The 24,445-nt window shown below is 28.5% G+C and overlaps 1 protein-coding gene and 2 long non-coding RNA genes across 3 annotated transcripts; 2 read left to right on the top strand and 1 right to left on the bottom strand.

Moving 5' to 3' along the window:
• Positions 1-11,569: 11,569 nt before the first annotated feature.
• Positions 11,570-15,332, top strand: LOC108473055 (uncharacterized). The gene is made up of 3 exons (XR_001869638.2): positions 11,570-12,094; positions 12,540-13,267; positions 15,003-15,332. It is a non-coding gene; the product is annotated as an uncharacterized LOC108473055 (long non-coding RNA).
• Positions 15,333-19,849: 4,517 nt separating this feature from the next.
• LOC108473810 (sodium/calcium exchanger NCL-like) lies at positions 19,850-23,880 on the top strand. The gene is made up of 7 exons (XM_017775577.2): positions 19,850-20,406; positions 21,369-21,554; positions 22,019-22,200; positions 22,382-22,527; positions 22,633-22,909; positions 22,990-23,298; positions 23,378-23,880. Exons 1-7 carry the CDS (start codon positions 20,019-20,021, stop codon positions 23,624-23,626), a joined length of 1,737 nt encoding a protein of 578 aa, XP_017631066.1. The 5' UTR covers positions 19,850-20,018; the 3' UTR covers positions 23,627-23,880.
• Positions 21,148-22,771, bottom strand: LOC128283583 (uncharacterized). Its single transcript, XR_008273965.1, has 2 exons — positions 22,325-22,771; positions 21,148-22,137 (listed from the first exon to the last, which is right to left on the bottom strand). It is a non-coding gene; the product is annotated as an uncharacterized LOC128283583 (long non-coding RNA).
• Positions 23,881-24,445: the final 565 nt, after the last annotated feature.

Below are 24,445 nucleotides of genomic sequence, written 5' to 3' on the forward strand. Positions count from 1 at the left end.
TTAATTAAATAAATACAATTTTACCTTTTTGAAGCAATATCTAATTAAAATTTACTGTATTACTTACAATAAAACTTAAAGTGTATTCTTGGGTTGACGGTTCAAGAAGAAAATCATTTTTCCTTTTTTCCAAAGGGTAGAATAAATTAAAAAATTTGGCCTTAGGCCTGGAGAAAGCCTTTTTCGGTCCTTTCCTCAGAGAAAGAGCATTTTAAATTGCCTCAAAGACCAACGAGATTCAGGATCGCTTATTAGCCAAGCTTTCCTTGGGCCTTTCACCTTAAACGATCCGATGGGCTTTTCTTTTTATTTACCAGAGGCTTGTTTCTCTTGCATTTACCTCATCATCCTAGCCTTTTTACTTAATTGCCTAATGGATGTTTATTGTCTTAGCCTCCATGTTTTTCAAACCCCCCTTTTAATTATGTAATTGCTCAGATTCTTCATCCAGTTTTCAATCCTTTATTTATCTTATCTTCAATCCTTTATTATTTTAATTCAAGTTCTTCTTTAATATTTTCTTATTTATTCATTGATATTATAATTGCAATATATAGTTTTTTATATTATTTTTTTATCCTTTTAGTATTATAATATATTTTAACTTATATTTACATATATTTTATTTTTCAATATTTATTTATATATATTTTAATATATTATGTATATTTTATATTTTATATTTTTATAAAATTTATTATATAGTTATATATTATATTATTTTAAATTATTATCATTTTAAATGTATTAATGTAATATTTTAAATATCATTATTATTATTAAATATGATATTTTTTTAATTATTCTTTTAATATTTTAAATATTATATTTTATTTTATTATATAATATATTATTTAATTTTTTAATATTTATTATATATATTTTAATATATTTTATTTAATATATCTATATTTTCATATGTTTTATTATTATTTATTATTAAATATCTTATATATATCTTTATATTTTTATTTTTTATTTAATATATATTAATATATTTTAATATCATATATTATATTTTTATTATTATGTGTTTATTTACATATTATTCTATATATATTTTAATTTATATATATTTTATTTCTTTATTCGTTATTTTTATACCATATTTTTATCATTTTTTTTATTTTTATATTCATTTTTTTTTTTATTCATTGCTTTGTTATTGTTTTTTATTTTTATTTTGCCTTTTTATTTTTTTATATTCGTATTTGCCTTATTTGTTTTGTTTTTATTTGCTAGCCTTGTTTGTTTTTTTAATTAATCATCATTATTATTTCTCATTACTTTATAATTTCCTAATTTGGTTTTAGTTTTAATAAATCAATCATTTTTTCACTTACTTAAAATTAATTTTTCATTAATTATTAATTGGTATTTGAGATAATCTGCTCTAAACGGTTTTTTTCTCTTATTTAATAACTAACTCTGTATAATTTGATATCTAATAAATGCTTATTTTGAATATGGTTGGTTCCCAATTACGGGTTCATTTTATACTGAATTAAGATTTTTGCAAATAAAGGAATTCGGTTGAAATTTAGAAGTTAATATTTCGATTTTAATAAAGACATTCTAAATCTAACGAATATCTTTTAAAAGAGGTTAAAATACATCGATTTTAATAAGCGAGAGTTTTACAATTTAGATTTTCAAAAAGTTAATCATGTTGCATTTTTTTTTTCGTTTAAGAATTATTAACAATAGTTTCAAATTTTGGTTTTTTTCCTGTTAATTTAATCCAAGCTATTTTTACGAGGTTACAACCTTGATTTATCGATTTGTAATCTTCTCTATAACATGATTACTTTGAATTTAACCTTATTAAATTTTTAACTAACCTTATTAAACAATGTTCCTTTTCCTCAAATGATTAACAATTGGCATTCGGGCTTTAGATCATACAATTTCTTTTTCTTTATGCGAAAATATATTGTTTGCGATTACTTTTTTTTATTTATCATTAATTTGTTTTAATTGATTTTCGATCTTTAAATATTTTATTTTATTGACCTTATGTTTATCATATATTGAATTCTTTGAGTTTACTGGTAGGATCTTGAAATACTCCACTTTCTTAGATATCTCCGTTCATTGGTCTGATTCATTTTGATTTTATCTTGCATATGATGATCGAATTGTCGGTTCTACTTACATGGGAAGATCATAATAGCAGACTTACTGAAACATTAACCCTAGGGTCCCGTGTACTGTTCGTTTTTCACCTTGTAACTTTTTTTTTAGTTTTTCTCATTACCATAGATGTTTGTTCTATTTGTCAATCATTATTCATAGTAAAGAATTCTTGTTAATTGATTGAACAGTTTTCAAATAATCATAAATGAGAAGTACTTTCCATAAGATCAAACTCTATAAACGTGATCACTAGAAAGTTATTCAGACTTCATTCTAGCAATAATACATCGTAAAGGCTTCATTTATCTAAGATTAAGAGTTTAAAAGACAATTCTTGGATCAAGCACACGTAACATGTTTTAAAATAAAGAGTAATCGATAAAGAGAAGACTTTCTATGAAGGATTGTAATAGAAAGTGATGTAATGACTTATTAAAAAGCTTCTTCAGTTTTCATCATAATTGATTTCATGCATTTTCATTGATCTTATTAACATTGCATTCTTTATTTCATTATTCATTATAGATTTCAAAACACAATAGGTACTTATTTTACGTAACTGAAAGAAAATCAGTTATAAAATTTTACTAACTGAAAGTTAAAAGATTGATCAAGCATTGAAATTAATAGTCAAAGATAATGATAGAAATAGATCCAAAGCATAAACATTAGACAATCTTGATCGGGAAAGGAAGAAAAGCCCATCAATAGGATTAGAACAAGGAAAAGCCCAGGTCTACTAGGAGAAAAAGCATCTATTCAAGTTACACAAAGGTACAGCCAAGAATACATGTAGTCCAACAGACAGTCATAATATACACACACAAGGCAGAAAGAAAAAAGTTGCACAATAATGGATAAAAAGGTTGAACTAACATAATGATAAAGAAGTTGAACGCAAACTGAAATGATTGGAGATCTTATACTATGAATTAAGATCCAGTTAGTCAATTAGGCAAAATCAGATCCTCAATTTAAATAAATGGACATTGAAAACCAATAATGTTATAATGTCAAGTATCATTGGTAACCAAAACGTAAATATTATGTCCAAATTCATTGGCCAAATGGTTACCATTAGCGTTCAAAATTCTAAGGTTAACTAATTACAATATATTAGGCAATGGAAAGACAAGTGACACTGGAAATTGCCAAATAGGAAAGACAGAAGTCAACTATCAAAAATGGAAGAGCTTCAACAAACCCAAAGCAATTCATACCATTCGTTGCACAAACTCCATATTCCATACTTGAGACACATACGTTGGAATATGCAGAAAGCGCAAAGGTCAACAAAATGAAAAAAGTAAATAGAGCAAAGACCCAAATGAACAAATGAGTAATGTAAACAAGGCCAAATTGGTAATGCAGTGGAGAATCCATTAGGTCAATGAGAATCATCGATGTCAGTCCGTACTAAACGTCAATCTACCAAATGGTATTAATGTCAAATCTATACCAGTGGTAAGAGACTCAATGCAATACCAGGTAGAAGAATCGAAGGTCATAAAATGCGGCTAATTTACATTCGTAAAGCCATCTGAAAATGGTAAAGTGATTTAAATGGGGCAGAATTGCAATCCGAAATTTAAAGAAGGATTAATGACTTGAAGAGAAAGATTGGAATTCAAACTTCATAAAAAGGATTAAATTCAACTGAAATTCCTATTGAGTTCTAACAATGTTAAAAGATTCTTTTAAGACTAGAGAATTAAATCCTTTGTTAAGCTGAGCAAATTAAATCATTTTGAATCCTTTGAGCCAAATATTATTTATAATGCTTTTGACAATTCTTGATTATTGATTTGACTTAAATTTTTATTATTTCTTAATTATTCAAAATTATATCTTAATATGATTCTTTGAACATATGATGTCTCGAATCATTATTAATAACTCTCCCAATATTTTTGAACTCATTGGCCAGTTACGAACTTAGATCAATGATTAACTACTTAATTTTTAGAATCTGTAAAGGATGTAAGATTGAAAAGTTGATCTTTAACATTAAGGAAAGCAAGCAGAAAAGTACTACAAAGTCGAGATAATACCCTGCAAGAATTAAAGTCATTGCAATTAAGAGATGTTCATAACAGAGGATGTGAGATTAAATGAATTTAGGTTTAAATGACTACGAATTGGTTTAGGTTTGAAAGATGTGATCGTTTACTAAAGCCAGATTTAATACGAAAATCAATGTTCAAAATTCTTTCATTTTCATTCATTGCTATGGGGGGAGGTTATTGGTCTTAATCTTTCAATTTCTTCAGAGGTATTTCAATGTGATATTCTTCCAAAATGAATAATTGAACAAAAGAGAGAAATAAATGATCAGAAAGAAACAAGGTTAAAATATAAGCTAAAGGCTCTAAAGTACAAGATTAGCCTGCACGAATTTCATAGACTTGGATAATTTTTGAAACAATATATTTTTTTAAGAAAATTTAATTGGAAAGAGAAGCTGAAGTTGATATCGAATGAATTTAAGATTGATTGATTCAAATTACAATGTGGCAACTTCAAAAAGGTATGCAAATTAGGGAAAGTTCTAAAAAATTGATCTGAATTTATAGAAAAGAAAATTGGAGGACTTTAGGGAGAGCATTTCTGGCTAATTTAAGAGTGAAAGCATATCTGTGTGATGAAGAAGTGCAATAAATTAAAAATTAAAAGAAAGAAAAAGTAAAAGAAAAGGCAGAAAAAATGAGTAAAACGGAATTAGGGAAAATTCCAAAGCGTTAATTCAAGATTGCTGCAATAACAATATGCAAATTTGGGTGACAAGAAGATCAAGCCAATAGTAATAGGCCTCGAGTGACAGAAGGTCATTAATCGGACTACTTCTGCAGTTCCAATTTGTATTTGAATTTTTCATATGTTTAAATTTTCATTTTCTTTTATCATAACTATTCATATTAGTAATTCTTCTTATTGATTTCAATTGATTAATTAATTTGATAATTTTCCATTATTCTTCTTGCCATCTTCTTATTTACTTTGATTTTTTAAATTTGATAATGGATTAAATTGCACCAATAATTTTACATAGATTGTTAATTATATTTAATAAATGACTAATTTAACAACAGTTTAAGATCCCAAATTACTTTTGGACTTTATGTTTGCCAAATTATTGATTATAAGAAATACATTTAAAATGATATTAATTTAACCAAGTTCAAGTAATTTAAGAAATATATGATATATTTCATCATTCACAGGGTATTACAATAACTTTAAGTTGATAATCAAGCTTGGTTAGTAAATGGTGGAAGAAACCAAATGTTATATCAAATTGTGTAGAGCACAAACTTTATGTCCCAAAAGGTACGTGAAGAACTGAAATTAATGGATTGAAGGAAAAATATGATTAAATTTTTATTTCATTCAAGAAACCAACGAAGAAATAATCTTATTCTAATGAAAACGAAACTATTTTCAAAAAGGGATGATAATTCAATTACAATCAATCGTAGAGCATTTGATTATTCATATCTATTCATTACATAAACTACATCATCATTTAGTTAGGAGCATTTGATTATTTCGACATAGATCACATTTTAAAAGATGATACATGACGATTCTATGTATTACAACTTAATCAGTGATCTAAATAAGTTCTGAATTTACCCATTAGAGAGATAGTCAGATATAATATGGGTTTAACTCCAAGCAATAAATAATCTAAGCCTTACCCATAAGATTTAAGCTTAAACTTTACTTAACCCAAGTAGTGAATGATTAACCCAGGTAGCAAAGTGAATAGATCAAGATCTGCTCTAGAAGATGATAGGAATTTACTGGCCTAGCCCGTAAGAGGGTGAAATTAGATCTTACCCCAAGTTGCTTAAAGTAATGACAATTCTCTTAATTGCGAAGGCAGTAATTCAAATCTTATCTCAAGTAAGGGATTAAGCAATTACTAAGCCAGCGAGGGTAAAAGCTAACTTCAGATCTGTAACAGCGATTGAACATCGAGACTTAACCTATACCTAAGAGTTAAGATTACTATCTCCCAGGAAAAGTGAAATTAAGCTTAACCCCTAAGTAGGGTAACAGAGAAATTTTAAATCTTATCACCCTAAGCGGGGAACAAGGATTAAAGATTAACTCCCCTAGGTAAAGAAGTGATTCAAACTTAACCCCTAAGCCAAGTGAAACAGAACTTAACACCCACTAGCAGGTAGGGAAAGAGTCAACTTTATCCCAAGCGAAGGAAGGATCAAGCGATGAACTTGACCTCCCTGAAGGGTAGTAAATAATTTAACCTTAACGCGGAGCAGGGAAAGTAATTACAAGTATCTACCCAAGCGAGGGAGCAGATCAAAATAATGCCTAAAGCCAAGTAAAGATGGGTTACCCCAAGAGGAAGGTAAGTTTCCCCAAGAGTAGAAGGTGAATTTCACATCTTAACTCTAAGGTAGTAAAGATCAAATGAAGCTTAACCCCAGCGAGGGAACAGTGAAGCTCAATCTACCCCAAGGGAAGTTAGCAATCCTCACATAGGTTCCAAAAGAAAAATCCTTTTTCCCTTTTTTTTTCTCAAACGCAGGAAGAATGAAATTTTAAAAAAAATTTGGCCTTTATAGGCCTCTGAAACGGCAGCGTTTTGGGGAACCCTCCCCAGACGCAAAACGACGTCGTTTTGGGGAGGGAACCCGACAAACCGACCCGAGATGGCCTGGGATCCGCGTGTTTTTTTACCAAGGGTCTATTTGCACCCTTGGTCCTTTCACTCTTTGAGGCTATTCCAATGCGGTCCTTTTTTTACTTCTTTAATTTAGCCACGACTTGTTTATTCTATTGCAATTTAACCTCGAACCCCATAATCGATTTAACCAACGAACGGCGCCGCTTAGAAAGGATGGATTATTTGCTCCTTCAGGCTCTTCTGTTTGCTCGCTTGTTCAAATCAGTCCCCTTCTCCTTTTATTTATTTTAAAATTCGCCTCTAAGATTCTGCTTTCAATCCAATTTCGTCCTACCTTTATTTAATGCTTATGTATATATCGTATACTGATATTATTAATAGTTTAATATTATTGTTTTTTTATTAATGTATTTTTATGTTATATATATATTCATTTGATGTATATACATTGCACTACACAAATACGTATTAGCATTATTATGTACATTTGTTCCTTTTAAGTATTATAAATATGTATATATGTATACTTTATGTATATTATGTATATATTTTTATATTTTTATAAATATTATATGTATATATATTTTAATATATTATGTATATTGTGTACATACTATCATGTACTCATTTTAACATAAATGTATATATCTAGGTAATATCATTAATATTTATTTTTAAACATTGTTATCATTTTTAACATGTATATACTATGTAAATATTTTAAATATTGCATTTTATTATGTATACATATACGGATATATTTTTTATATATTATGTATATACATATTTTAATATTATATTTTTATTGTTATACGTATACTAATACTATATCATTTATATGTTTTCATTTCTCATGTTATCTTACGTTTATGTTTTAAACTATATCTTGTATATTAATATCATGCACATCATTTTTCATTATGTTTTATATATATATATATATATATATATATATTGTAAATATCATATTATTCATATTTTTATAACTATTATGTGTTTATTTCACATATGTATTCCGTATATATATTTTTAATGTTATATATACTTTTATTTCTATTATTACGTATATATTTTAATACCATATATATTATTATCATTCTATGCTATTATTATTTATATTATTATTTTTGTTATCGTTTTCGTTTTCGTTTTCGTTATCATTGTCATTTTATTTTATTTTGCCATGTTTTATTTATTTCTTATTCGATCATTTGCCTTATGCTCGTGTTTTATGTTTTTATATTGCTAGCCTTGTTTTCATCTTTTATAATCGCTTATATCATTGTTATTGATACTATCGCACTTATTATTGTGTATTAGCACCATGATTTGGTTTTATGTTTTACAATAAATCACATCATATTTTTCACTCAATACCTTAAAATAATTCTTTCATAAAAGTGATATTCGTATTTGGTAATTCGAGATAATCGTGCCCTAACTTCTGGGTTTCGATTTTTCTCATTTAATTTAAATAACGGAATACTCTTTTAAATTGCTATACGAGTCTAAAAATGCTTATTTTCGGAGCTTCGAGGTGTGGTACCCTAACTTACCGGGTATGACATTTTGATATCTCGAAATAAGATCTTTTGCAAATAAAGGCAATGTTCGGGGTTCGGAAATTTGAGGAAACGTGTCCTAACTTACTGGGTTTCGATTTTCCTCGTCTACCCTAACTAACCGAATATCCTTTTAAAAGAGGTTAAAATACATCGATTTTAAATAAAGGCGAGCTCATTCTCAAAAGTTCGAGATGCCGTATCCTAACTCACTGGATATGACGTATCGTTGCCTCGAGACGAGAATGTCTTTAACATTTTAATGTTTTACAAAAAAGGATCGTATTTCAAAGTCTTTCAAGTTTTTTTATTTTCGACACTAAGACGCTAATTAATCAACTAGGTACCAATTTTTGGGCGTATCGAGGGTGCTAATCCTTCCTCGTGCGTAATCGACTCCCGAACTCATTTTCTGATTTTCGTAGACCAGATATTATCGTTTTAGTAAATCTTAACTCTTATTAAAATGATTAATTTGAGGTGACCCGATCACACCTCATCAAAAAAGATTGGTGGCGACTCTCGTTTTTTCGTTTTCATTTTCAAACCAAAGTCGATCCCCGTTTTCCACAAAAAATGGTTACGACAAAAAGTATAATGAGAATTTTTAAAAAATTTGAGTCTTAATTAATATTTTTTAAAAACTTCAAGAAAGAAATAATTTTTTTTAAAACTTTTTAGAGGGCAAGACCCTCCTATACCCCTTCTACGATCCGCCTTTGACAATCGCATCATACTTCCATAAATGTTAAAAAAGTTTTTTGTCATGTCACAACTTAACAAACCATTAAGGCTTGAATGAAAAAAATTAATTTAAAAGGCTTAGTTGATTGCTAACTTTTTATTAAGACCCTAATTGAGTATAATTTTTTTACCAGGATTTCTTTTACATTTAAACATAATTTTTAATTATTATATATATGTTACGGGCCACAAATTAAAGTTCATGATTAATGCGCACAAAATCACCCAATGAGGTCAAATAACTAAATTGGGCTCAAAATTAGGCTGATTCATAGAACAAAGGAAGAAACCAATCTACTTGAAGCATTGATTGTTCTGGGTAAACACTCCAGTAATTTAAACTTACCATGATAAATATTTGTAATCCTAATAGATAACATTATATAGTGTTTAAATCCCTTAGAACTGTCATTTTTAGATAGGTATTAATTTTAGTTGTCGATGTGATTTAAATGGTACTATTAGATCTAGGGAACTCAACTATAAATAAAGACATTCCTCTCATTTGTAATCACTCAATTGTATACTTCATTCAAAGTAATTGAATACTTTTTAGAGCATTTACCCGAATACTTTGTGTGCATTGTTTTCTTGTGATATTTTCTATCATTCATCCGTCTCTTCTTTGCTTGAGAGTTTATTTCCATTAAGCTACGGTATAGCTAACTTAGGTGGATTTGAAGCAACGTAATCACCTAAGACAACGCGATTTATCTTACTAAAATTCTAACCCCATAACATATACACATTAAAATATAATACAAGTGATCATTTTTCATTTCAAACTCAATATCAATATTACTTTTAAATTTAGACACATGTTTCGCCATTAATTTAATTTTACCATTACAATAAATAATCTCTAACACCATTATTTTTAATTTTATTATAAAATCCTTCGACGTCAAGAAACCTTCATGTTTGCTCTTTTTGATATAATGCTTACTCATAGTCTCACTCCAACCCTTAAATAAGAAAATAATGCACATTCAAACTCATGTCCTCCTGCACTATCAACAATATCAACGTTAATCAAACTAAAACTCAATTTACAATCTTCATAACATTTTATTTGTTCACCTAAAAGGTTAAAAAAATAAAAGAGTATATTCTTCATTGTAATTTTCATAACACCTCACGTAATATCATTTTTAATGAATTATCAATAAAAATTATATTTATTCTACGACCAAGTTTATTATAAGATAAATCAATCTTAATAAAAAATAATACCATTGAATTTTATTTTTTTATGAAATTCCATAATATATAGGATAATTAATCACCAAACCTTGTACTAATGATATATAATAATTAAAACATTGAATTTTAGATGGTGAATCTACTTGATATGTCTCTTTATTATAAATTAGTCCTTTTAGTATTAAATGAATTAATTTAGTCCTTGTACTATTAAAAAGAATCAAATAAGACCAAATTAAAATAAAATTAATATTTATTATTTAAAAAATTATTTAAAAATTATTTATTGCTTAACAAAGTTAATATTTTTAAAGATGATTCGTAAATGAAATTGAACTAAAATTAAAAAAATTAAAATATTTTTTATACAATAAATATTATATTTATTAATTTAAAGAATAAATAGATTCATTTAATAATAGAATGATTAATTTTATACTTTAACCCAATATTAAGTTAACATGGAGTATAAATTCACACAAACTTCAACGTGAGAGCTACACTATTTTTTTTCCTTCAATTTAACCCCAAAAAATGAGAAATTTTGCGAAAACCATTACATTTCTTGGTAACCAAAAAAACAAAAAAACTAGGGAAAGAAATTGGGTGCCATTAACGTAAATGGGAAAGAAGTGATGTGGCCACATATAATGATGCGACACGTCAGAAGAAATATTTTTTTAAAATTTTTATAATTAAAAATTGACATACGAAAATATCATGTGGTGCCATGTGTCAAAAATATTTTTTATAATTTTAAAGTAAAATACACGTGGCAAGCTTTTATAATGGCATGCGATATTCTGTATGATGCCATATTTCAATTAAAATAATTATTTAAAAAGAACCAGTGACATCATGAAATGGCGCCATGTGGCACATTTGTATGTTGCCGTATTTCAAATAAAAAAATAATTAGTTTGATATCATAATTTTTCTTTAAAAAGTTTTGACACATGGCACCAAAAATGATGACATGTATCAATGATGGTGCCATAAATTCTATTAATTTATTTTTCTTTTAAAAATGAAAGAGATATGTTAATGATGACATGTGTTACACTTATTTAAAGGTGTTAATAATAGGTACAATTTAGTAGATGAAATGATATTTAAGATATCAAAATAAACATTTTTAAAGAATATATATTATATTGAAAGATTTGCTATTGTTTAGGGGGTCATTCGTGCTATTAACCCTATTTAGAATAAATTCAGACATGATCATATATAGATAAGAAGGTGTAGATATCTGAGGTTAATTTTAAAAAAAAAGAAAAGATAATTATAGATCAAGTAGAAACAAACATTAGAATCATAAATCAAATTTTGACCATCATTCTTTATTTGATCAGCAATTCTTGAAAGGAAGGCCAAAAAATGTGGGAGCTAAAAGCGAAATCTTTCGTCAATCCAACCAAAGTGTGAGCAACGGTATTTACCTCCTTCGAGAGCTACTGAATTCTCACCTTCCAATCTCTCCTACAAAGTTTTTTAATTCTCATAACTAAATTCCTATTCATTTGTCCTTCGAGCCTATCATTAAGAGCTTCAACAGTTAGAGCATAATCAATTTCGACAATTATATTAGATAGTGTATTTATTATTGAAATAGGTTACTGGAAACAAGTGATAAAGATGGGGATAATTGCATATCAGAACAAGACATCCAAATCAGACAGTTGCCAAAGTAATTGAAGATCTTGACACAAGTGGAGACGATTTCATCAATGGGATTTCAAAGTGGCTTAAAACATCTCAAAAAGAAATTCAGCCTCAACATGATTTCTACCAAGTAAGTCCTCATTTTCCTTTTTAGGGAGGTCTTTCAGTCCTTTTCTAGGTCTAATTTTCTTTCCAAACAAACATCATTTCTCATACTGAGTTACTAAATTCAAGATTTTACTTTCTAACTCCAACCAAACCTTTATCCGAAGAAAATTAACAGAGTCGAAGTCGTAAGATAGATTTACAACCCCTACTACTAAAGGGTTGAATATAGAAAGATTGAAAATTAAAAATGAGCGAGGACAAAAAAATTATATTTTCTTTTTCTATACATCAGTAGAACACTTCCTTGACCGTTTCTAAGGTCTGTTTTTCAGTTTTTCCCACTCATTTTTTAATGATATTTTAATCTATTCCTAAGATTGTTCTAGTCATCTTGAGAACTAGAGAGAGGTTTTGACTTTGTTAAGGCAACACAAGTTATTTTCTAAGAGAAGTAAATGTTCTTTTAGGGCCACAATAGTTGAGTATCCGAGGTATATCATCTCTAAAGGTAGTGTGGCAATGGATCAGTCAAAGGTTCGGTCTATGTTGCATTGGCCTACTCCCCAATCTGTCAAAGATTTAAAAGCTTCGTTGGGGTTATCAAGGTATTGCAGACTTTTTGTGAAGCACTATGGGTTATTAGCCAAACCGCTAACTGACCTTTTGAAGAAGGATCAGTGGCATGGTCTGAGTCTGCTGGAGCAGCTTTTCAACAGTTGAAGCAGGCCTTATGTTCAGCCCCTATTCTGTCTTTACTAGATTTCACTCAAGACTTTGAGGTGAAAATTGATGTTTCTGGTCTGGGGGTGAGTGTTGTGCTGCAACAATGGGGCAGGCCATTGGCCTACTTCAGTAAGGCATCAAGCCTTATCCATCTATGATAAGGAGGTGCTAGTTGTGTTGTTTGTTGTGAAGAAATGGAGTCCCTATTTAGTAGGAAAACATTTTAAAATCTATACTGATCATCGGGCTAGTTGTGTTGTTTGTTGTGAAGAAATGGAGTCCCTATTTAGTAGGAAAACATTTTAAAATCTATACTGATCATCGGAGTTTGAGATTTATCACTGCTAATCAGGCTGTAACCCCTTTCAACAACAGCGGGTTGGTAAAATGCTCGGTTATGACTTTTAGATTTGCTACATGAAAGGTGCTACCGATATGGTGGCTAATGCATTGTCCAGAAGGCCTATTAAGGGTAAGGCTATCTTATCTTCTTTGGTTGTAGTATGTAGCTTCTGACTTGGTGCCTCACATACGTTATTTTATCAATCAAACTCAAAAAAATTTAATATTTATAAAAATACTATTTTATCAATCTAACTTAAAAAAATTTAATATCTATAAAAATAATTCTGGTTCAAAAATATTCATTAAAATTACCTGAAATAAACAGTAAAATTAGGTTATGAAAAATAGATGGCCTTCACCACTTTTTTTCTATTAAAAAATTAATTTTTTGGGTTTTTAACATTAGATGGCCGGTATTATATTTTTTTTTTCAAAAAATTTTTTTTGGGGGTGTTAGCACACTGATGACTGGCACTCTTTTATCTGATTAAAAAATATTTTTTTGGATAGTGGAGCCGGCCAACAAAGAGCCAAAATCATCCAACAAAAAAGAATTGGGAATATTGCAACATAACCTCTCATTGTTTTCCCATCTTTTTTATTTCTTAAGTTAGTTACATATATTTTATTTTAAAACAATATTGAACTACTTATCATATTTTTAATTATTATTGCATTACTCACATTATTATTAAATTTAAAATTTAATTTAAAATATATTGAACTACATATTTTATAAAATTTAAAATTTTCATGATTGAATTTTCCCATCATATTTGAACTTTCATGATTTCTTTAAATTTTTGTTTTTATTTTGTTAAATGTAATTTGATTGTTGATAAACTCAAGTATAAATAATAAATTAAGCCTAAAAATTATATTTATTTTTAAATATAATGATAATTTCTTGGAGGTGGTTTTGATAAAAAGTTGTTAAAGTTATCTTATTTTAATATATTATTTAAGAACTTCAAACGAAAGTATTTTAAAACTATTCATTAATTTTAATATTGAATTTTATAATTGTGAAAATATATTAAAATGCTAAATATAGTATCTAAAATGACAGTAATTAATACTAAACTAGTTAATTTTCAAATCAAAAGTAGTTAATTTAAAATTAGTTTAAATTTAATATGCACAATTAAATTATATATTTTTGATAAAATTAGAATTTGCTTTAATGATTTTCATCTTTTATAATAATTCAAATAAACATTGCTAAATTATTATTTTTATTTTAAAAATAACAAGTTATATATTTATAAAATAAAAATTAAAGAAATCATGAAAATTCAAATATAATGGGAAAATTCAATCATGAAAATTTTAAATTTTATAAAATATGTAGTTCAATATATTTTAAATTAAATTTTAAATTTAATAATAATGTGAGTAATACAATAATAATTAAAAATATGATAAGTAGTTCAATATTGTTTTAAAATAAAATATATGTAATTAACTTGAGAAATAAAAAGATGGGAAAATAAGGAGGGGTTATGTTGCAATATTCTTAATTTTTTTGTTGGGTGATTTTGGCCCTTTGTAGGCAGGCACCACTATCTCCAAAAAAAAATATTTTTCTAATCAGATAAAGGGCTGCCGGTCATCAGTGTGCCAGCACTTCAAAAAATATTTTGAAAAAAAATACATGGTGCCAGCTATCTAGTGTTCAAAACTCTAAAAATTATTTTTTTAATAGAAAAAAAAGTGGTGCCGACCATTTATTTCTCGTAACCCAATTTTATTGTTCATTTCAAGTCATTGTGATGAATGTTTTTGAACTAGAATTATTTTTGTAAATATTAAATTTTTTAGGTTAAATTGGTAAAATAGCCCCTCAAATACAAGCTTTTCAGGACATGATGATAAGCTGAAGAAACTCATTGAAGAGCTTGTTAGGAATCCTAGAAGCAATGCTAAATATACATCGGATGGTTGTTTTTTGAGGAGAAGGAGGAAGTTTAGTTGTGGGGGCAAATGTGGATCTCAAGAGGGAATTGTTTGGTCATTTTCATAGCAGTGCTTTAGGGGGACATTCTGGGGTTCATGCCACAAATAAGAGGTTGTCAAGCCATGTTTGTGCCCCTTTATATTCACTTCCAATCATTTTATCGATACATAGATTATGTATTTCTATAATTCATTAATCCTTATCCTCACAAATAAAGATATGAATTTCATGAAAAGTTTAATTTGCACAGTTTTTGACATCAATAAATGTCAAGATAATCTTAAAAGACATATTTCTTTTAATAAATAAGTTTAAGCAATTTTATAATATTTTAAAAAAACCCACAATATTGAGAAAATAGTAAATTTAAAAGGATTTTTTTATAGATTTTCGATAAAACAAAAGAAAATAAGTGAAGTATTTAAAGTGGGGAGGTCCTTGTATTATATGGGTTAGTTGAACCTATTGCCTATTAGGGTCAAGGTTCTGTTATTGTATTTTATTGATACTTCTCTTGATAAATAAAAATAAATTTTATAAATAATTTAATTCTTATAAACTTTTTATTTAATTAAAAGAAAGCAATCGGATTTCTTTAATCAACTGCTTATTATAAAAGTATTTTAAATTTATCGTCTAATAATAATCTCTTGGTATAGGAATCAGGAAATTCAATAATTTTTAAATTAATATTAGTACAAGGCAATTTCTAGCTAGCCAATCAACTACCATATTACCTTCTCTTAGTGCATATTAGAATTTAACCATCTGAAGTTACTGTCTTGCTTGTCAATCTTTTAAATGAGGGCCATAGAAGGAACGTTCATGAGGATGTCCTTGATCAACTCTACAGCCGTCAAGCAATCGCTTTCAACAACCACCTTGCTGAAATTCATTCACTTTACCTTCTTTAGACACGATGAATCGCCCACAATTTAGCGTTAATCGTAAAACTCCTCTCAATAAATCGTCTGAATTCTACTATTCATTTCCCATGAAAGTTCCGCATAACACCTCCTATCGAAAACCAATACTCAATCCTACTTGAGGCACCATCTATATTAATTTTAATGCAGCCATGGTTGGGTGATAGTCATTTAATTTGCACATCTCGTCTACTCTTGCGAGAATTAATCTCCATTATTACATCGCAGATTTTGACAGTTATAAATATCAAAATAATCTTAAAAACTATTTTTTTTTCTAATTTAAAAAATAAACTTAAATAATTTTTTATAAATATTGTAATAAAGAAAAATCCACAATGATTGTCCTTATCTAATGAGAGTAATGAATGGGATTTGTGTTAGGTGGCGAAAATTCCCAAAATTTGATGAAATGAAAATCAAAGCCATGATAATAACGTGTCGCCGCGTGTAACATCAGTTAGCTAAAAGGCCACGTAATATCCACACAAATAAACTTTGACCACCAGAATAAAATATTCTAAAATCGAGGAATAAATGGAATTTAATTATTTTTTTATGATCCTTGTTATATAATAATTTTAGCTTGTGTCCTACCTGAGTGGTTTTTTGTCTATTTTTATTTTTATTAAATAAATTTACCCTTTACATAATTATTTTATAAATTGTCTATCCTTCAAACTTTCATTCATTACATTTTGTTAGTCATTGTAGTAATTATTTTCTTTAATAATTATACCAACAATTTTAAGAATTAAATAATTAATTAAATTAATATTTCAATTCAAAATAATTAAAAAGAATTCACATAATCAGTATTACCAACACAATCAAAGTCTCCATCTTCAATTTTTATGGCTTTTACCTTCTTTTTTTTTGGCAAGTTCATGGGCAATTTCTTTAGCAACTCTTCCACTTTTTCTTATTTCATTACATGCCCTTTGAAAACTAAAATAGTTTATTACTAGTACGGTTCCTCGCTTCGTGTTGAACTGATTATTCATTTGTGTTAAATTTTAAAGAAAAAATTTAAGGTTAAAATATGCTTTTTTAAGTCTCTATACGTACATCTAGAATTTAGTCTCCTACTTTTATTTTCAAAAATTTAGTCATTTACTTATCGAATTTAAAAATTCATATTGAATTATTAGCTCTATTAAAATTATTCTATTAAATTTACTAAAGTAACATTTTAAAATTAAAATTAGATATCGCTAGGTAGTCATGTAACAATAAAAATAATGTTGAAAATACTGATTAGTGTTTGTCCTAAAACACTCATTCAAATTTATCATAATAATTTTTTTTTGTCGTCATGTTTTAAATAAAAATCAGTTTCAACATTGTGATTGAAATAATTAATAATATTAACTATTTAGACTAACTAATGATATTATAAAGTAGAGGACCAAATTATATAAAAATTAAAGTATATAAATTAACTCTCAAGTTTCAGCATAACATAGGAGCCAAAACTAAAATCTGACCATTCTCTTTAGGTTAAAAATTAAAACATAGAGATTAAATCGTAAATTAAGACATAATAGAAAGGCCAAAACTAAAATTTGGCCATGAATCTATAATAAAAGAAACACCACAGCATGAGGTGCCATGTGCCAACAGAGGGAAGGTCCTTTAGACCTTCTATATAATTAATTAGTAAATGGAAACTTTTGGGGTAGGTTTATTATCATTTAATCATGTTTTCCATAATTGAAAAAATGATTAATAATTATATCATTTGTGGGTAATATATGTGGAAATTTTAATTTTAGTTTTAATGATCAAATTTTAATTTACAATAATTTTAAATAGTAAAAAAATTCTAAATAAATTTTAAAGACTCACTTATAAAATTCCAAGAAAGTAATTTTTTTCTTAAAAATAGTGAAAATAAATAAACAAATGGAAGTTGTAATAAATTATCATAGAAGGTATTTAAAAGTTATTAAATTTAATATATATATATAACAAATATATTTAATAAAATTGATTAAATAAATAAATAAATTTTAGTTAAAATGATAAAGTTGAGATATTAAAAATCATGTTAAGTTCAAATTTTATCATGTAATTATTTTTAGATTTTATATAAAATATAAATAGATATAAACACCTTCATACTTATACTTTTTACTTTATAAAAAATACTTTTTAGTAATTTCACAAATAACTTAAACCTAAATAATGAATGACATCAATTCAATCGAATATTTATCATTACAAATTTGAGATAAGTGATATAAACTCTGAAATTTGGTGTCCACGTCCAATATTTTTAAATATTTCATAAATCTCTATATTTTTAAAATTTAAAATTTAATCTCTATATTTTTATTTTCAAGAATTTAATTTTATTGGCACTATTAATTTTTTAATTACATATCTACAAAGTGAATATTTCTTCTATTTCAAAATGCCATATTGATAAATTTAACCAAAAAATCAACAATGTTAAAAATTGGACCCAAATTTTAAAATATGAAAAAGTAGAGAGATTGAATTCTGAAAATAAAAGAAAATATAAAGACTAAATTTCAAAATTTTGAAAAATAGAGGGACTTATGGCACAATTTTAACCTTTTAAAAGTACATTTGCAAACATAGTCTAGTATTTCTTACAGATCGAGAATCTTGATGGACTAAAAAGTAATAATAAATAAAAACATCAGATCTGGATTTAGTTACCAAAACTATATAAAATAAATATATTTCCTTTTCTGTTCCTCTACCCTTTAATTTCACACTCTCTAGCTTTGTTAATTTTGAAAAGAAAAAGGTTACCTCAAATTAAAATTAAATTTACATTAATTATGATGTAAATAAATTATATAAATATATATAATATGTTAAAATTTATAATAAAAAATTATTAAGGAGAGATTCATGAGAATAAAACTAAAATGATTTTATAATATTTTGGATTTATCAAGTCAATTTCAGTTTTTTTAATATAAACAAATACAACATCTATTTATACTTTCCTAATATGCTTAATTAAGTTGGATCTCGATTAAGAAAATTATTTAAAATTTGGTTTTCAATAAAATAATGAATATTACCGATTAGGTATTAACTTGATTGGTATCGGCATTATTGTTAATGTAGGAAAACGTGAATTTGAGTGCGTTGAAGCGCATTATCCTTCTATTTAAGGGTTGAGGAGTTTATGGGTAGTTATAAACATTATATTAAAAAGAGCAAATATTTCTAAAATATGTTTTGATTAGGGGTGAACAGAGAACTCAATTCGATTCGAATAATATTTCGAATATCGAGTTGATCAAATCGAGTTATTCGAGTCAATTAGGATGAATAATTCGAGTTCGATTTGAGTTTAATTTTACAATTCGAATAATTTGAATAACAGATTGGTGTAAATATCCATTTGGCCTTTGTCAATTTTAAAATGAGTAAATTAATATCTCTTAACAAAATTACAAAAAAATTCAAAATAATTTTCAAAAATTCAAAATGTTTATTAAAAATTTCCAAAATTTATATTTTAAAAAATTAATTTTTAAAAAAATCTAAAGTATATATAAAAAGTTAAAATCGTAAAATAATAATATCGGTGATAAATTAATAAGTTAATTAATAATTCAAGTTTATTATATGAAGTATTATAACAATATTTTAATTTAAAATATTTAATTTTTAATTTAACTCGAACAATTTCACTCAATGATAAAATAAAACTCATTAATCCAATTAACTTAAAAAATTTTCTTCGATTCGACTTGACTCAATTAAACACTCACCCCTATTTTTAATAATACAATATAATTATAAAAATATGATCATAATATCTAATCAATATAATATATTACATTTAACCTGAAGTTGGACCTTTGTCAACGGTGTTAAGTAATAGTATTGGCAATAAGATTGCAACGGTGCCAAGTTTCGTGTGTATGCATAGATAAATGCTTCAATCTTCCACTTAAAAAGTCTCAAATCATTTCTCCCATGTCCTAGAATTCCCTCAGAAAGCCATGGCACCACAGCGTTTATTGCTCCTTTTCATCTTCCTCTTTTATTTCTCTTCTTTCCCATCTACTGCCCGTTTTATCACCGGTCCTTCATCCCCCACCGATCTCTTTTCGGATGGAATCTCCACCGTCAAAAACCCACCTTTCCTCTCACTCAAGCCCCTGTTTTCAGCAGAGGAATCGTGTGAACAAACCTATGGGTTCTTACCCTGTACCACCACAGTTCTCGGCAACTTGTTTTTGATCATTGTTTATGGATACCTTATGTTTTTAGCTGCTACTTACTTGTCTAATGGAAGTGAGCTTTTGCTTGAGATCCTCGGTCCTGGTATTGTCGGAGGATTGTTCTTGCCTATTCTTGGAGCTCTTCCCGATGCAATGCTTATTCTTGGTAAGTTTCAAGTCTTTTTATTCTTTTGTTTGAATTATGTTTTATTATATTTGTTTGGCTGAGGAGAAAATAGGTGTTACTGCTCTGTATCTTTAGTTTTCATTGGTTGATTGATCAGAAAATTGATCAGGAAAGTCGAAAAATTTTAGATCTTGTCTTTTCCCTAGGGAGAATCTTTGAACACCCCAGATCTTAAATATTCAGATTTTAAGATTCCCGGAACATTAGCAAATTTTGGGTTGAATTTTCTGTTTACTTGTTACCCTCTTTCCTTCTTTTTTTTTTTTTTAAACTTGAAGGGTTATTATTCTAGAAAATTTTATTCTTAGTGTAAGTTTTTTTTATATAAAATTATGCTTTTGGATCTTATGTTTAAACATATTCATATGATTCATAGTGCACAGAATAATTTATTGCTGCCATTGCCAAATGTCTCTTTTCGATAGACCTTTTAGCAACCCCTTTTTGACTCTTTCAAGAAATGGATTTTATCCCCACAATAATAAATAAAAATGGGTTTTTGAAGTGAAAGTAAACTCTATCCAGTATTTTTTTTTCTTTTTCCAGCAAGATTTTAGTCTTACAGAATGAAATATAATTAATAAGCTAATGATATATTATATATAAATATTTTTGTTACAAAGAAAATAGATATTATATGAAGGAGGAAAATAATTTTGTTTTACTTTCCTTTTCCCTTATCAAGCATGCCATTACTACTCACTAAAATGAGCTACAACATATTAACAATCACACTACTAATTTCTATATAAAAACAGTTACATAAATGAAAAAAAATGAAATTAAGAGATAAAAACTCAATGAGGTCTAAAGCATGTTGCTTATATTACTAGTAATTGATTCATAGAAGCAATTAGTTTTAAATGATTATCAGGCCATCATTTGGCCTCACTTAGTAGTTTTACATCTAGTGCGGTTTTAATTTGCTTTGTTCTTGCCAGTATCTGGACTTTCTGGAACAGCAGAAACAGCTCAAGATCAGGTCTCAGTAGGAATGGGGTTGCTAGCAGGGTCAACTGTCATGCTTCTCACTGTGATATGGGGTTCCTGTGTTGTTGTTGGCCGCTGTGATATTCGTGACTCAGTTGCGGTTGATGGAACTATTACAAAAGGATTTCACCTAACAGGTGCACAACTCTGCTTTACATCATTCTTAGATAGTTTACTATGACTGGTTGCGAAGTTATTATTTTCTATACTTGGACTCGGGAGTACTTTAGGGAATCCTACTACTATACCCATATTTGAATATGTCAAATACAAGTGGCAGACATGAGTACTTTAGAGAAAAAATGAGTTGAAGCAACATAGATTGTTATAGCAAGCATTATACAGTTACCAAGTCTGTTTGACTGAGTTCTATATAACTGACTTGAGTGCAAGTGTTAGGTACGAGTAAATGTCAAATATGAGTATGCCATATCCCTATAAACATGTCTTTATATGTGTCAAATACAAGTAGTTCAAGAAAAAATGAAAAATCAAAGTAACACAGTCAAAATAACTTCAGAAAGTGGGCTGGAAAACTAGGCGCGACTCTAATCTTCAATGGCAAAATATTTGCTAATCTAAATTGTGTACAATATTGCAGAGACTGGTGTGAGTACCGATATTTGGACTTGCTATGCTGCAAGTATAATGGCTATATCAGTTATCCCCTTTGTTATTGTTCAACTACCCCAAGTTCTCAATTCAACTTCAGGAAGACACCTAGCAGTTTTGATTGCACTGATCATATCAGTATCAATGTTGGTTTCTTATTGTGTTTATCAGGTAATAAAATTTTTCAAGAAGGAATTCCATCATCACATGTTTCAATATCTTATTTCGGGTATGCATTAGATACGGGTATTAAATATGAGTGCTTAAAGAAAAACGAAGCGTTAGAGCGACATACCTTCATGACACTTCTACTCTTCTAGTAGTTGTATCTTATGATATATGTAATTTGCAGGTATTTCAGCCATGGATCCAGAGAAGAAGACTAGCTTTTGTGAAGCACAAACATGTTATATCGGGAATCTTAAGACACTTGAAAAAGCAAGCTTTTGGAAAGCTTCTTACCGAGGATGGTGAACCTAATACAGAGATCATAAGAAAGTTAGTTTTGAACCTTTAACATTAAAGCAAAAGCTTCCAATTTCTCCTGGTACTTCCTTCCGGTTACTCTTAACATTTACAAACTTTCTAAACAACATTGGACAGGTTGTTCGAGACAATCGATGAGAACGGTGACGGTCGTCTTTCACCTTCCGAATTGAAAGCATTGATTATAGGAATCAGATTTGAAGAGATAGACTTCGACAAGGATGACGCTGTGATGAAAGTAATGGCAGATTTTGATACCTCCCTCGACTCTTATATTCAAAAAGAAGAGTTTGTAAGAGGAATCACAAAGTGGATTAATGAAGCAAAGCAAACTGGGGGTGCTTATCTTGAACCTAATGCTGGAACGTTTAAGTTTATTGACCAATTTCACCAGGTAAGTCGACCCTTGACAACTTCTCTACAGATTATAAGTAACACAAACTGAATTCTTCGAATTATCGTGCAAATCTGCAGCAAACCAAGAGAGAACATGCTTTGTTGGGGTCAGAGGAACAAAGTGATGAGGTTGTTGAACATGTTGAAAACCCAAGGTGGATCTCCTTCAAAGCAGTACTAATGCTACTACTAGGCACCTTGATTGCAGCTGCATTTGCTGATCCACTCGTAGATGCCGTCGATAACTTTTCAACCGCAACAAGTATTCCATCGTTCTTCATCTCATTTATCGCATTGCCATTGGCTACCAACTCTAGTGAAGCCGTATCAGCCATTATCTTCGCTACCCGCAAAAAGCAGAGAACTGCATCATTAACATTTTCCGAGGTTAGTTTCTTGTTACCCCACTAGTTGATCATCAAGCTACCGTATAAATAAATCCTAATCTTCGAGTTCCTCAATGCAGCTTTACGGAGCAGTAACCATGAATAACGTTCTCTGCCTGTCGGTTTTCTTGGCACTCGTTTACGTCCGGGGATTGACATGGGACTTCTCATCCGAAGTGCTGGTGATTCTCATTGTTTGCATCGTGATGGGCGCTTTCGCTAGTTTCCGAACTACCTTCCCTCTTTGGACATGTTCAATCGCTTACATCCTTTATCCTTTCTCGTTGGCGCTCGTTTATGTTCTCGATTATGTCTTCGGCTGGTCGTAGGTTCAATGAATAGAGATGGTAGTTTAGGAGGGTAAAGCCATTTGTTTGTGAGCTTTCATGGTTTTTCCCAACGTATGAACTTGTCACTCTTTTTCCTTTAGACATTGGTTTTCAGAGAAGACTATTCCGGATTTGTTGTTATGTTGTTTATAATTTGGAGCAGTATATACCTCAGTTTATATTAGCTCCATTTATGTCAGTTTTCTGTTTTCCTTTTTAAGCAACAATAATAGAAAAAAATTATTTTTATGATAGTCCCAACTCTCCATTGCCATCTTTAAAGAATTCATAGCTATTCGAAAAATGAATAATTTTTAAATGTTAAAAGGGGGTTTTAGATCGAACCCATCTTAAAGAAGCGAAGTAAAAAGAAAACTAAACCCAACCCAGTCTTCCAAAGAGAGCAGCAATGACGGATTTCAGTTGAAAAAGAGAACAGTACCTGGAACATCATTATTGACATGCTAAGACAGTCGAATTGAAGGCAGCCTCGGCCTGCATGTGATGTAACAAGAAAGAAATTGCAGTCAGAATCTGAGACAATTGCTGTGATGTCGAAAAAGAAGAGCATGCAAGTTTACTCTCAGAAGCTCTTACACATATGGGAAGCAAGAAGAGTTGATGAAGGTAGCTTAGGCCTAGGGAGTTGAAAGGAATTGCAGAGAGAGAAAAGAAGCTGCTGCAGCCTGCAGTGGAAAACATCTGGCTTAGTTATCATCTTAAAGAAGATAGTATAATGTTGACTTGACTTAAAATGCTAGTCTTTGTTTAATCAAACCATTTGGTATCTGATGTAATTTACTATAAATGACTTTGCAC

The sequence above is a fragment of the Gossypium arboreum genome, chromosome 11 (assembly GCF_025698485.1).
Source record: "Gossypium arboreum isolate Shixiya-1 chromosome 11, ASM2569848v2, whole genome shotgun sequence".
Classification (NCBI taxonomy): Eukaryota; Viridiplantae; Streptophyta; class Magnoliopsida; order Malvales; family Malvaceae; genus Gossypium; species Gossypium arboreum.